This window comes from Amborella trichopoda, chromosome 5, assembly GCF_054954075.1.
Source record: "Amborella trichopoda isolate Santa Cruz 75 chromosome 5, AtrichopodaSantaCruz75HAP2 v2.0, whole genome shotgun sequence".
NCBI lineage: Eukaryota > Viridiplantae > Streptophyta > Magnoliopsida > Amborellales > Amborellaceae > Amborella > Amborella trichopoda.
The window spans coordinates 43,066,481-43,080,567 of NC_142340.1; the positions used below are offsets into that span (position 1 = coordinate 43,066,481).

The 14,087-nt window shown below is 35.1% G+C and overlaps 1 protein-coding gene and 2 non-coding genes across 3 annotated transcripts; all 3 read right to left on the minus strand.

The window, feature by feature from the left end:
- Positions 1-2,890: 2,890 nt before the first annotated feature.
- LOC18434214 (disease resistance protein RPS2) lies at positions 2,891-6,346 on the minus strand. Its single transcript, XM_088868074.1, has one exon. It carries the CDS (start codon positions 5,986-5,988, stop codon positions 3,067-3,069), a length of 2,922 nt encoding a protein of 973 aa, XP_088724200.1. The 5' UTR covers positions 5,989-6,346; the 3' UTR covers positions 2,891-3,066.
- A 5,388-nt stretch (positions 6,347-11,734) lies between these two features.
- On the minus strand, positions 11,735-11,826 carry LOC148782126 (small nucleolar RNA snoR69Y). Its single transcript, XR_016056727.1, has one exon. It is a non-coding gene; the product is annotated as a small nucleolar RNA snoR69Y (small nucleolar RNA).
- A 538-nt stretch (positions 11,827-12,364) lies between these two features.
- On the minus strand, positions 12,365-12,441 carry LOC148782127 (small nucleolar RNA snoR53Y). Its single transcript, XR_016056737.1, has one exon. It is a non-coding gene; the product is annotated as a small nucleolar RNA snoR53Y (small nucleolar RNA).
- Between the last annotated feature and the right edge of the window lie 1,646 nt (positions 12,442-14,087).

Genomic DNA, 14,087 nt, shown 5'->3' on the forward strand with positions numbered 1-14,087 from the left:
AAAAAATCAAAGATATTAGTATCCTTGCTGCTAAAATTTGATAGGGAATGTGCACTGAAATTACGAATGAAACTTAACGCCGAAAAAACAAAAAAAAACAAAAGAAGAAGAAAGAAAAATAAAGCAATGTGAAATAGGGAAGTACCTTTGGAGAAGCAACAATTGGTGTTCATGAATTAAAGGAGGTTTTTAAAGGCTTGGAAAGGAGTTCATGGAAAATCCAATCTATTAAATAAGCTAGCCAATGGGAGTCTGTGAATGGGTCCAAGAGTTAAAAAACTCCCCTTTGGTGTTGGCACTGCACAAAGACTACAAAAAATTTGAAGTAGAAAGGCAATGGTTGGAGTCCGAAGACCAAAACATTCTCAAACCCAAACTTTTCCTTGAAACATAAAACTGAGAACAGAGCCAACCCGTTGAGGACAATGAGGATGAGTTCCTCTTTTCATTTGTGTAAAATTTGGCATTGTGATGGAGGAAAAATTATTATTATTATTATTATTTCTGTTTAAAAAGGATGAAATTTTGATTTTACTGTTAGAGCTTTTAAGTGTTTATGGGATTCTAGGGTTTTCTATATTTTGATTATTTACTATTTATGAGTATTATCTATGGTATTGTTCATGCATTACTGATCTTATGAATATTTTTTAAATTAATTATTGTTTAGGGGTATTTTGGAGTTTTAATTATTTACTTGGGTTTGAAGTTAATTTATGATTGTATAGGTTTATAGAAGGTTGGATGTAACAATTTGGGGGGCATACATAATACAAGTGAATTTTATTTTATACAAAGAAGAAAGTTTTTCTTCTTTTGGCTTGATTTACAGACCTATTATTTCTTCATTATTGCTGACATTAGTTGTTTATGTTAACAAAATCAAATTTAGTTAAAGTTCATTTTTAGCGTTGCATTTTTGCATGCAAGTTTAACGTTTTTATTTTTTATTTTTTATTTTTTATTTTTTATTTTTTATTTTTTATTTTTTATGGAATGCTAAGTAGATACATGCAAGCTATGTCACGCTGAACATGGTTAGAACAAAATGTCCAATGAGACAACCCCAAAAGACACGGGGCCAAATATTTTGTGTCATTTTTCCTCAAAAGAGTGAATGATATATGCATTTAAAATATATGTAATTTGCAATAACCTTGTAATTTTGAGCTTTGTCAAAATTTATTCTTTATTAGAGAGAGAGAAAGATCTCAGAGAGTTTATTCTTGTGGGGAGAGAAGTCGAGAGGTGCTTGTATAGTCCCATTTCTTTTTATCAATTAGTTGGGCACTATTTACCCAACAAAAAAAAGGAAAAAGATCAAGGGTCCTCGAGATATAATTTAGAGTTTTTGTTAAGATTTTGTTCTCTATAACATTTTGTTCTTCAGAACAGAGCGGAGGAGGTCTTAAGTTCTTTAATGTTTCAGATATGTTTGTGTCGATCGTCCAATAGCGGTTTGTAAGAAGCGCCTAGCTTAAACAATGAAAGTTGGATGTAGCACAAAATCATGCTGAAAGATGCAATTTGAGTGCCAAACAATTTTTGGATCTCCTGAATATTTGTCAAGTTTAATTACGATATTTAAAGCTAAAAAAATAGTGCAGATCAATCAAATCTTCAATTTCAAGAACATTTCAAACCATGCCTTACAAGACGGATTGTTCTCATCATTCCAAAACCTTTTATGAAGTTTTTCCCAAATATAGATCGAGATGATCAATTGAAAGATTTTCTAGCAGGAAACCCCTTCAAGTGGTTTTTTTATGTGCTTATTCTTTCTTTAAAAAGCTGGGATAAATCAAATATAAAGCTAAAAGTTTACCAAAACCATAAAATGTATGGCTAAAATTTCTAGTTAGACCCAAGGAGTCTCAAGATTAGGCCCCTACAAGTGTAGTTTCTAAAATTCTTACATTAAGAGTATCATAAATTTAGGGACTTCTCTTGCTGATTTATCCAAAAAAACTATCATCAATTTTTATATTCCTATGTTGAATTATGTGACAATCGTGCCAGACATAAAAAATCAATGGCTTTGATTACATTGCTAATTCCAAGTCTTTGACAATTTAAAAATTCATAATGATAGGAGTAACAAATTTTAAAGGGATTGCATACAATGATATCATTTACCTTTGATACAAGGCAATCACAATTCTTTACAGCCATTTGATGTAAAATTTGATAGCTTGGATGTGTCACGAATTTGGGAAAATATCTTTTGAAGTTTGAGTTTGGTCAATGGAATAATTGCAACATCCCAATTTCACATCCAATGGTCAAGATTATTATGATTACATTGTATCAAAGGTAAATAGTCCCATTCTATACTTTTCCAATTTTTAATACGTGAGGTTTTAAAGTTCCATTATGATGGGAGAACAACAAATTTTAAATAAAGATATATAATATGAGACATTTATCTTTGATACAAGGAGAATACAATTATTCCTACCTATTGTGGAAAATATAGAAACCTGCAATGATACTTAGGAAAATATTTTCCACATATAAAACATTGTATTTATGTATAATTGGGCTTTAAGCCCCCATGAAGATGTATTATTGAGGTTATCAAAGATGTCAACAAGAGCCCCAATTTATAGGGTTACAAAGTCATGTACTACTAAAGAAACTAACATATGCAGTGAATCACCTTTTTAATATGGGTACATATAAGAGGAAAGAAATTATTGTTCCTAAACATCATTGCAAGTTTCTATATTTTCCACACTCCCCCTAAAACTCAAGATTCATTAAGAGAGAGCAACTTGAGGCTGAACAATTGAAGCTAGACAATAGTAACAAAGCAGGAACATAAGAAGTTTGACAACTGTAAATTAGCAATCCTCAGAAACCGACATCTCAAACTGATCAATCACGCATAACAGTAAATCAACATGTATTCAGAACAGACATTATCAGAACAGACAGATTAGAGAATCGAAACAAGAATGGAAAAAAAAAAATATCGTTCCTAAACATCAGTACATGTTTCTATATTTTCCACAACTATTAGGTGTCAAATTGAATGGGTTCTATATTTTTCACAACTATTAGGTGTCAAATTGAATGGGTTGAGGTGTGATGATGTTTTAAGTAGGGTCGGAGACGGTTCCCGAAGTAGCGTTGGAGATGGGACTTGGTGGTTTGGTCTGCCCACTCCAAACCCTCCCACCACTCCTTCTCTCCCCTTATGTATTTTAGACATTGTGCACTGCGGGCATCGAAAGGGAGGCTGGTCAGACTTGGACATTTCTCCACATTGATTGTGCACAAGGATGGCCAATTCAAGATGCGGCCGCATATGGTTCCCAATTTTGGTAGCGATCTAAGACTCACACATTTCAAATCGGGGAAGGCATCCTCTTCAATCTCCTGTTCATCATCTATCACTTTTTCCATTTCATCACATTCTTGGATGAACACACTTTCCAGACTAGTGAGTAGTTGGGGCATGCCGGTTGTGAAGACGGACCGCAGTCTTGAGCATGAACATAAAAACAGTTCTTTTAGGCTGGCAAAGGATCCCTGAGGAGGCACCCCAATGCATATGCTCTCCACTCCATCCAAGCGCCTAAGCGCCAAGTTCTCCAAGCATCGGAATGCACCGTCTCCCGCCTCCTCCCCCACCATCACACACTTCACTTCCCTGCAACCTACTATCTTAAGGACGGTTGCAAAGGTGTTGGGGGCACGTGTCGGCCCCAGGCATTCTTCAAACACCAAAATCCTTATGCCAGGGGAGTTTTCCAGTGTGATCAAGGCATCATCTGTAATAGTAGATTCCTTTATTATCAATGCCCGGATGCTCCTGGTTAACTCCTCAAGCCAATTCCAATTTACTACACCTGTAACAGTTAAGTTGTCGATAACTCTCAGGCGCCTCAAGCGAGTTAACTCCAACAAATTTGCCCCACCTGCCTTTCCAGGCTTCTCAATGCACCATAGGAGGCGACATTCTTGGATGTACAACTCCTCCAGATTACTTAAACGAGACAATGCTCGAGGTGGGAATCTCGTGAGACTAGGGATCCAGGACAGATGTAGCCGTCTTAGATCAGTCATGCCCCCAAACCCAATAGGCAGCTCCTCAATCATATGACACCCTGACAAGTCTAACAATTGAAGCCGCCGAAGCTCCCCGAATGTTGCAGGTAACTCTCGTATCGGGCAACGGCGTAACCGGAGCACAAGGAGGTTCTCTAACTTTGAAATAGAACATGGGAGGGATGAAACACTGGTATCACTCAAATCAAGCACCCGGAGGGCACGCAGGCGTTCAAAGAAATTCTCCGGTGGGATGTACGATAGATCCCGATTTCCCTGAAGCAGTAGTGTTACCAGTTTTGGGCATTCAGGCAACTGAGGAAGGGCCTTTAAATGGTTTTGAATCAAGGCTATTCTGTCTGCCTCACTCCATGTCGCAGCATCTGGCGCCTCACTCAGACCAGCCCTAGGCAGTGCTAAGAATTTGGCACCTTGCCTCGAACTCGACCTCGACCTCGACCTCGACCTCGTAGAAGTGACCCATAGAGCCATGTGCCGCACCACGTCATGCATCTTCACCATTATTTTATCATAAAGGTCCGAACCTTCATATGCATCTCCAGTTTCGAGCATGCATGCTAGTTTTAACCTTCCAACTAAAGTATACACCTTGTTAATGGCAGATTTCAGATCACCTACCCTATCTACCCATCCTTCCCCAATGCACCAATTTACAAGTTCATATTCCCCCATGACATAGTCTTCAGGGTATAAAGCGCAGAACAAGAAGAGAGATCTAAGATCATCATCATCTAATTTATCATAACTGAACTTTAAGGGCCTATATACGTATTCATCCATACCTCTAACACCAGTGCCCGACTGTTTCAACTCCCGTTGGGCATCCTCCCACTCCTCCACTCTCAATTGGTTTGCCATGGCTCGTGCGACCGTGATGATCGCTAGGGGCAACCCATCACAACATTCAACAATAGCTTCGGCAACTGGTTTTATTTTCGGCAAAGTAGAATGTGAACCTGATTTCTCGACAAATAGAGCCCATGCTTCCTCCTTCGAGAGTGGTGCTACTAGGATCGCCGGCTTGGCATCCATGTCACTGCAAACTTCTCGGCTTCGACTGGTTAGGAGAATCTTGCACCCAACATTCTCAATGGTTGGTCGAGGAATTCCGACATCTTCGAGTGACAAAGGTTTCCAAATGTCATCCAATATCACTACATACTTCATTCCTCTCAACTTAGTCAGTAGATTCTCCCGGGCCGTCTCATAACTGCAATTCGACAAATCCAGAAGACCCAATCGCTCTCCAATCCTCTTCTGCAAGCCTGAAAGATCTGGATTGCTAGACACAGTGACCCATATCACAATATCAAAAGTAGTATTGGACTGCAATTGATTGTTTACCTCTTTGGCAATAGTTGTTTTTCCTACTCCTCCCATACCGTACACTCCGATGATCCCGATTTGGTCGTCATGTATGCAGTCGAGAACCTCTTGTAATGCTTTTCGAGCTGTACGTTGACTTGGGATGGGCGTGGTTTCCAACTGTACAGCACGCTTTGGAGGTGGAGAGGTAGACAATGCACCAATCTCCATTGCTAACCTGTAGTCGACATCTTCCACGAGATTGACAGCTCTCTTGCTGAGTTTGTAACGAGACCAACAATCGGGGCACAGGCGTCTTAGACATGTCTTTCCTTGCTCATACTCATCTTTAATCCAAACGGCTTCTGCTTCGATTACACTGACTGAATCGAGCCATTCTTTCGCTCGCTCTGTGGGGATTCTTCCCTCTCTCCTAGCTGCTGTTGCTAGGGCACTATCTGTGTCATTCTTTTTGCTTGTTAGCTCTCTCGTTTTGCTTTCCAGTTTCTCAATATTCTTCCTCAATCGCACTAAATAACAGATCTGCCCAATACAGGGGTCAAACACGTATTTTGTAACAAAATCTGCAACTGGGTTTATGAAAGCCATGAGTGAGAGTGCAAGGACGAGCCTTTTTTTGGAGAAAGTAATCTCAGTGGAAGATGACACAATTCGGTGGATGCAAGATTGCACTTATCAGAGAGAGATGCAAGCAAAGCAAAGTGGTGCTAGTAGATTGAGAAGAGAGTATTAGAATTCAGTCTGAATGTTGGTTTTAACTGAGGAAGAAGGCTGAAGGGAAAGAAGATGAAGAAAATGATGGTGTAGTTTCAATCTGAATGTAGTTTCAGCGGTCGAATCATATTCAAGTATCGGTGGCCTTAGACGTTGCTTTATTTGCAGTGGAGGCCTCGCCACGTTTGAATTCATTCAACTGGAAAAAGTCGAATGAATTCATTAAAGTGGAGCCACATCGTAGAAAATAAGGACACAATAAATAATCGTAAGCTAGCAAATTCAAGGTATCATTGCAGGTGGGCCTTCACGGTCATTGAAAAAGCGTTGCATCTTCCCACTTGGTCCAAAGGTCCCATTAAGTTATAATAATAATAATAATAATAATAATAATGAAAAAGAAAGTAAAAAGTAAAAAGGTTATGGTTTATAAGGTTGCAACCTTAAACAATCCAACTAAGACGCACCTTAAAATTTTATCGTAATTTTGTTATAAAAAATTCTTCATATTATCTTAAAATCTATTTTCATATCTAGTAAGAAAATTTTAATTTCTAAAAATAGTTAAAACCAAATAGATCTATAAATATGCAAAAGTCTTGAAAATAAACGGTCTAGATAATGTGTTGTAAGATGCACTATTTTCGAGACTCAAAAATGTTTTTGTTTTCATATTCATACATCTCAATATCGAGATGATCGATTAGCTTGTTTTTACAACATTAAAACAATATTTCAAATATATTTTTGAAGTGCCCATGTGATTCTACATTTTAAGGTTACAACCTTATATAAACTTTTCCCAAAAAATTAAAGACATGTAAAATTTAGAAGCTGAAAAAATTTCTAAAAAGTTGCAACCGAATAAAGTGTAGAATCACATATGCACTTCAAAAATCCATCAAAAAATGTTGTTTTAATGTTGATCTAATTGATAATCTCGATGTATGAATATGGGAAAAAGAAAGAAGATTTGAATATTAAAAATAATACATCTTAGAAAATATTATCTAGACTGTCCATTTTAAAGATATTCATATGTTTATATATCTCCTTGGTTGTAACCATTTTTTTAGTTTAAAATTTAACAACTTAAATATAAAAATAGATTTTGAGATAATCCAATTTTTTCACCAAAATTATAAATTATGATACATCCTTAGAGAAACCACAACCCTTAAGAAAAATGCTGTACAAGGAAAAATATAAACTTTACAGGTGCAGTCATTAAAAGCTGCATTCAAATTTAAAGGTGTACACTATAAAAATATATACTTTAAAGGTGAATTCACATTTAAAGGTGGAAAGTACTAAAAGAAAAAAAAAACAAAAAACAAAAAGGAACGGTCAGGGTGAAACTAGCAGAGTTAAAGACTTACTCGGCTTACACAACCAACCTAGAAAAGGAAACAAAATATATAAGGAGAAAGTTTATATAAAGTTGCAACTTTAAAATGTAGAATCACATATGCCCTCAAAACTCCATCGAAAAAATGTTGTTTTAATGTTAAAAAACTCTCTAATTGACCATCTCAACATCCTTATGTATGAATATGAAAAAAAAAAAAAAAAAATTGAGTCCTGAAAATAGTGCATCTTGTAACACATTATCTAGACCGTCCATTTTCAAGATTTTCATAGATCTACATGATTTTAACTATTTTTGGAGTTAAAATTTTATATTTAGGTTTTCAGATAATCCTAATATATTTTTACACTTAAATTGCATGTCATGATAAAATTTGGAGATGCACCTTAATTGGATTGTTTAAGGTTGCAATATGGAAACCACACCAAATATATAAATATCAGAATTAAAAATAGGGAAAAGTTTATACAAATTAGAGCCTACCTCAAAAATTTCACTAGAAGAGGTTGTTTTGATGCTTAAATTGATCATCTCGACATCAAGATGCATAGACATAAGAAAAAAATGGACTTCAAGTATTGAAAATAGTGTAGTTTGTAACACATTTTTTTATTGCCAATTTTCAAGTTATCATAGATCTGTCGATCTACATTATTTTTTAATCTTTAAAATTTATAAATAAATACAAAAATATATTTTAAGGCTATCACAAAAATTTTCAGTATTAAAACTACATTTTCTACATTAGTTGAAGGTAGGCTCTAATTTGATTGTTTAGAGCCTGGGCTCTATACGAACCGCACCCTTAAAAATAAAATAAGGGAAAATTTCTTATAGATCCCTAATTCCCCATCGTATTTCCCAGTAGACCCTCATTCTATTTTTCTTTCATGCGGCTCAACGTACCCCATCATCTCTTCTCTCCCACGTTTATTCACTTTTGGCCATAAAAACTAGCCCCAAAATATGGTTAAAAAGGTTTTTGGATTGAGATGAAATAAAACAATTTGTTGGGGCTAGTTTTTGTAGCCAAAAGTGAATAAACGTGGGAGAGAAGAGATGAGGGGGTACAACGAAATACTCAAGAGTTTTTTTATGCCGCTTGAAAGAAAAATATGAGGGTCTACCGTGAAATAAGATGGGGAATTAAGGGCCTGTACGATATTTTTCTTAAAAATAAAGTTTTACAACCCTGAATAATTCAAAAAATTATTGCTTTGTAATAAAAATATTTGAATAAAATTTTTAGGCCTGTATGGCAGAGTAATTGATAAAATCAGTGCGAGTTTCAATGCAATCTTGGCATATTCCAAGTCGAGTTGCTGAATTTTTTTTTAAAACAGCCTTATAATATCTTGGCGCTCCAGATAAAAGAAATCTCTTAGCGCTCCAGATAAAAGAAGGGACTCAATTCCAATAAAAGAAGAAAAAAAAAGCACATATTTGTTTGATTAAAGAAATTATCCCATTCAATTGTTCTTTTCATTTATTTATTCTTTTTTCTATTCTTTCGACTGCCATATTCTTTCCTTTCTTCTCGCTTTCACTTTATTTATGTATAGAATTGTATCTTATAAGGCCGTTTACTTTTTGCTACAAGGACATCACAAATAACTCAAGCCATTCGATTTCAAATTGGGCCACTTTAGCATGAAAAAGTTCAACAAATATTTTTTTGAATTTGGTACTTATTAATCACACACTTATGACCACCCGATTTGAAATCTGATGGACAATAGTGATTGTTTCTTGTATTAAAAGTTAATGGTCGCTTTGTATACTCTCTTTTAAGGGATTGTATACAATGTCACTATTATTACAGGGAGATCACAAATACCTCAAAGGATCTTATTTCAAATTACACAACTTCAATTATATTACAAAGTTCGAGAAATTTTTTTTAAAAAATTTGAACTTAGTCTATGACACATTTATAATCACCTGCTTTTAAATTGGACAAAAGAGTGCTAGTGACCTCCTTGTATCAAAAATAAATAATCTCTTTACATACTTTCCCTTTTTGTTAAAGGTTAAGGTTTGAATAATGCACCACCGAGGTGTACCCCTAAATTTTGATAATAGGTTACACTGTTGGAGACTAAATTTTTGATAGTAGGTTACACTGTTGGAGACTAAAATTTTGACAGTAGGTTACACTGTTGGAGACTATATGATGCAGATGGCTTGAAAATCGATATTCAGCCCTATGATGAAATTTAGATTCGAAAACACATAAACACTTAAAAATCATTAAAATATTTAGATAACTTACCACAAGGTTTACCATTTTTAAAACAAATTCTTTTTGAAAAAGTCAACAAAGAGACCATTTCCTTTTGAGAAAGTATACAAAGAGGCCATTTACTTTTGACACAAAAATGTTACAATCACCCTTGTTCATCAAATTTCAAATCAGGTGGTTATAAATGTACCGTTGACTAAGTTCCAAATTCAAAAAAAATATTCTCGACCTTCATGACATAATTCAAGATGTGCAATATGAAATCGGATTGCTTGAGGTACTTGTGAATTCTTTGTAACAAATGTAAATGGTCTCAGCATATACAATCCCTTGAATAAATGGTGTAGAGAATCAGAACCTTCCACATCAATTCAATGAGCTCCAAATACCCCAACTCTTGGCATTTTGTTAAACAACAAACTTATAATAACCGTAACCGATACAGTTTCACACACAAAAGCTAATCGCAAATCCCATGAACACCATAAGAATAAAAGTTCAACACACGAACATAAACAGAGAAATAAGTGAGAACACATCGTCATGATGAAATCTATTCGTAATTGGGGATTGAAAATGCTGAAATTGAGAAAGGAGTGGAACTTTTCATAACAAAGTACAAACATGAGGAAAGAAAAATCATAATTCCTGGATAGTAATCATGTTTAAGGTTACATATAAAATAACCCAAAACAGGAGACAAACTACAAACGACATCTACAAATCTGAAAAGCTCTACCATGTTATCTAATCAGAAAAAAACCAATTCTACCATTTCTTTTTGGGTCATTGAAACCGTTGACACCTACCAATGTAACAAGTTACATGAAAGTAGAAAATGCAAATGAATCGCCTTTCTCAAACAAATGCCTAGAGTCGTAAATTTTGACATCACAGAGAAACCCATTTGAAGAGGCACTAGTCATAGAAGCAAAATACTCACAACATTATAACCATTAAGGATTCATGGATAGATAATCACTTGATCTCACTGAAATAAATCACAATTAGAACTGCAGTGACCTATTTTAAAAGGACATTTGTCTACACGCTAGGGCTCAAAATGGCTATTCAAATCAATATATTACTTCAAATTAATTGCGATAGTATTAACAGCAGAAAGAGGACAATACTCTCACTGGAAAAACAAAAAGAATGAATTTATCTCAGAATACATGAATGAAAATTTTCTCCCAGACCTAGTAAGGCCTCATAATGAGCTGGGTATCTCACAATCATCACCGCCAAAAAAACATATAAGAATTAAAAAAAACAATTCTTTAAATTCAAATAATAGAAAACAAAGAAACACAATCTACCGAACTGATAATAAGGGAAGATAAAATGTATGGTATTTTTCTCTCAGACAAATGCCTCACGTTGCATCAAAATATATAAAACACGTCAGACTCGTCATCGATTTGACATCATTGAGAAACCCATTTCCGCCAACATTAACATTCAAAGATAAACAACTCATCTTGAAACTTTTTTCCAGGGGAATTTTTTCCCCCCTATTTGAATTAAACAAGAATAACCTAAAAAAGGTATTCCTTGATAGTTGTCAAAGGAAAAAGACCACAGTTCGTAACACATCCACAGGCGGAATCCCAAACTCCAGAGATGAAGTTTGTGACTCTACAAATAATATTCTCTGAGAAATATGCTAAGTAGTTACATGAAAGTAGAAAATGCAAATGAAAGGCCCCTCTCAGACAAATGCCTCGAATTACATCAAGGAGGTCCGTCATAAATTTTGACATCACTGAGAAACCCATTTAAGGAAGCACGAGACAGATAAGCAAAACACTTAGCATCATAATCGTTTGATCCCACTGTAATAAATCACAATAGAACTGCAGTGACCGATTTTAAAAGGTATGTGTCGACACCCTACACGCTAGGGCTTAGAATAGCTATTTCAAATCAATATATTACTTTAAATTACTTGTGATGGTATTAACAACAGAAAGAGGACAATTTTCTCACTGGCAAAATAAAAAGATTAAAGTTAGCTCAGAAATGTGAATGAAAATTTTCTCCCAGACCTAGTGTAAGGCCTCATAATGAGCTGGGTATATCACAATCATCACTGCCAAAAAACACACAAGAAGCAAAAACACAATTCTTAAAATTCCACTAAAAGAAAACAAGAAAAAACCATCAGCAATCTAGCAAACTGGTAACAAGGGAAGCTAAAATGTAGGGAATTTTTCTCTCAGACAAATGCCTTAGGTTGCATCAAAATGTATAAAACATGTCAGACTCGTCATCGATTTGACATCATTGAGAAACCCATTTCAGCCAACACTAACATACAAAGATAAACAACTCACCCTAAAACTTTTTTTGGGGGGAATTGTTTTCCCCTATTTGACTTAAACAAGAATAACCTAAAAAAAGTATTCCTTGATAGTTGTCAAATCAAAAAGACCATAGTACATAACACATATCCACCAATGAATCCCAGACTTCCGAGATAAAGTTTGCGACTCTATAAATAATATTCTCTGAGAAATATGCTAATATTATAGGAATGGCCAATTCCAACTCAACTAAACTATTTCACATTGAGGTAAATAATTTTTCAAAAATTGAAATAGCAAAATTGAATTTCTGCAAGAAAGACATATAGGAAACATTCCCTCAGTGACATCGAAAAAATCATCATCAATTCAATATTAGCATGGTTAATAATAGGACCATCATTGGGAACAAACTCACAAAAAAAGAAGAAGAACAAGAAGAAGAAGCAGCAGTATACAACATAGTTGCTGTCAGACTCCATGAAGGGATATTTTCCCAGACCTCAGAAGGGCTCATAATGAGGGGGGATTATCACAATCATCCTCGAACAATTTCTTTCAGAGAAAGAATATGAAGCTATAATAACTCCAAAAAGCTGAAAATAGGTAAAAAGACAGTAAATAACAAGAAACACTACTGGAGTAACTTAGAGATCAGACTCATCCTCAATAAGGTGCCATAAAAAATTCCACTTATCAATGATAAATCCAGGAGAAATAAACATGATAATACCACAAAAAAAAAAGGAATACAAAGCCAGAAAACAGACGGGCAAGAGAACCCATATTCACATCAGATATTGATAGTTGAAGTGGGGATACACGATTAACATGAACTTCCCTTGTATCAAGCCCTTCCATTCCCCAAAGGAATGAAGAATAAAAAAACAGAACATTTAGCCTCCTACAGGTATACAAAATGAAACACACAATAAAAGATCCAACAAAGAAATGTGTGTTCCTTTTGAATTTGAACAAATAATTGTCAGGCTTTAATGATTTTAAAAAATAAAATTGCCACATCCAAAAGGAATTATTAATAAAATGGGTAAAATAAAAATAATATAATCATTCTAAGATAAATAGATTAATTCTATTCCTTGAGTTATAAATTGTAATGCATGGATATAGCTAGTAAGAGCAAAAACAACTGCTTTTTTGAGGCACAACCATGTTGAACAAAACGAATACATTTTCACATTAAAGAATGTTAAGCGCATAGAAGTGCGGAATATCACAGCAGATTATGATGATCCACCATTCGAAAAAAAGTGTGAGGGTGTGTCCAACTCTAGTTCCCTGCATATTCCATATGTTACAAATTCTTTTTTCTACAAAATATGGACAAATAAATGTTATGGACAAGCTACAATAAGGACAACCTAATCATAAGAGTCATAATGACTTCAAGAGCTCTGAGACCTAACTACAATACGTAGAGTGTCATTGGAAAAGTTTACAAGAATGTCATACCTCCAGAAATTCCTAACTACAGGAAGTAGAGTGTCAATGGAAAAGTTTACAAGGACGTCATAACTCTAGAAATTGAGGCATGCTTTCTTTCTTTTAGATTAAAAAGTTAGAGCATAGTCCTGAAACTATGGTACACTAATATGACGCATCATGACAATCGAAACTGGACAGTTTGAGCCGTCAGAAAGCTGGCCAAGGGATCTCCAAAATGAGTATGTTTGAGATCGAAACATGTCTCGACTCATTGATCATGCTTTCCAAAAGAGACTGAGGAAGGCTTGGACATGCTTATGGGGGTCCAGGAGGAATTTGGTCCTCCAGAAGCTTGCTATACACAACTAAAAAACTGTATGCCTCTCACAGTTAAGAATCCCAGCCAACTTCAAGAGCAATGATATGCCTAATGCTTTTAGGTAAAGGTGTCCTACAATCAGCTTTATAGAGGAGCCTCTCCTTTTCTACTCTTGCCTAATTCTTTCACTTATAGGTATGCTACCTTCAGCAATATATAGGAGCCTCTCTTTTTCTACACTTGCTCCGCAGCATTAGAGGAGCCAGTCATGCACATATAATTCTCAATAGT

What these genes read in the sequence shown, in the direction of transcription:
- LOC18434214 (XM_088868074.1), bottom strand. Translation starts at nt 5,988, where the DNA reads ATGGCTTTCATAAACCCAGTTGCAGATTTTGTTACAAAATACGTGTTT.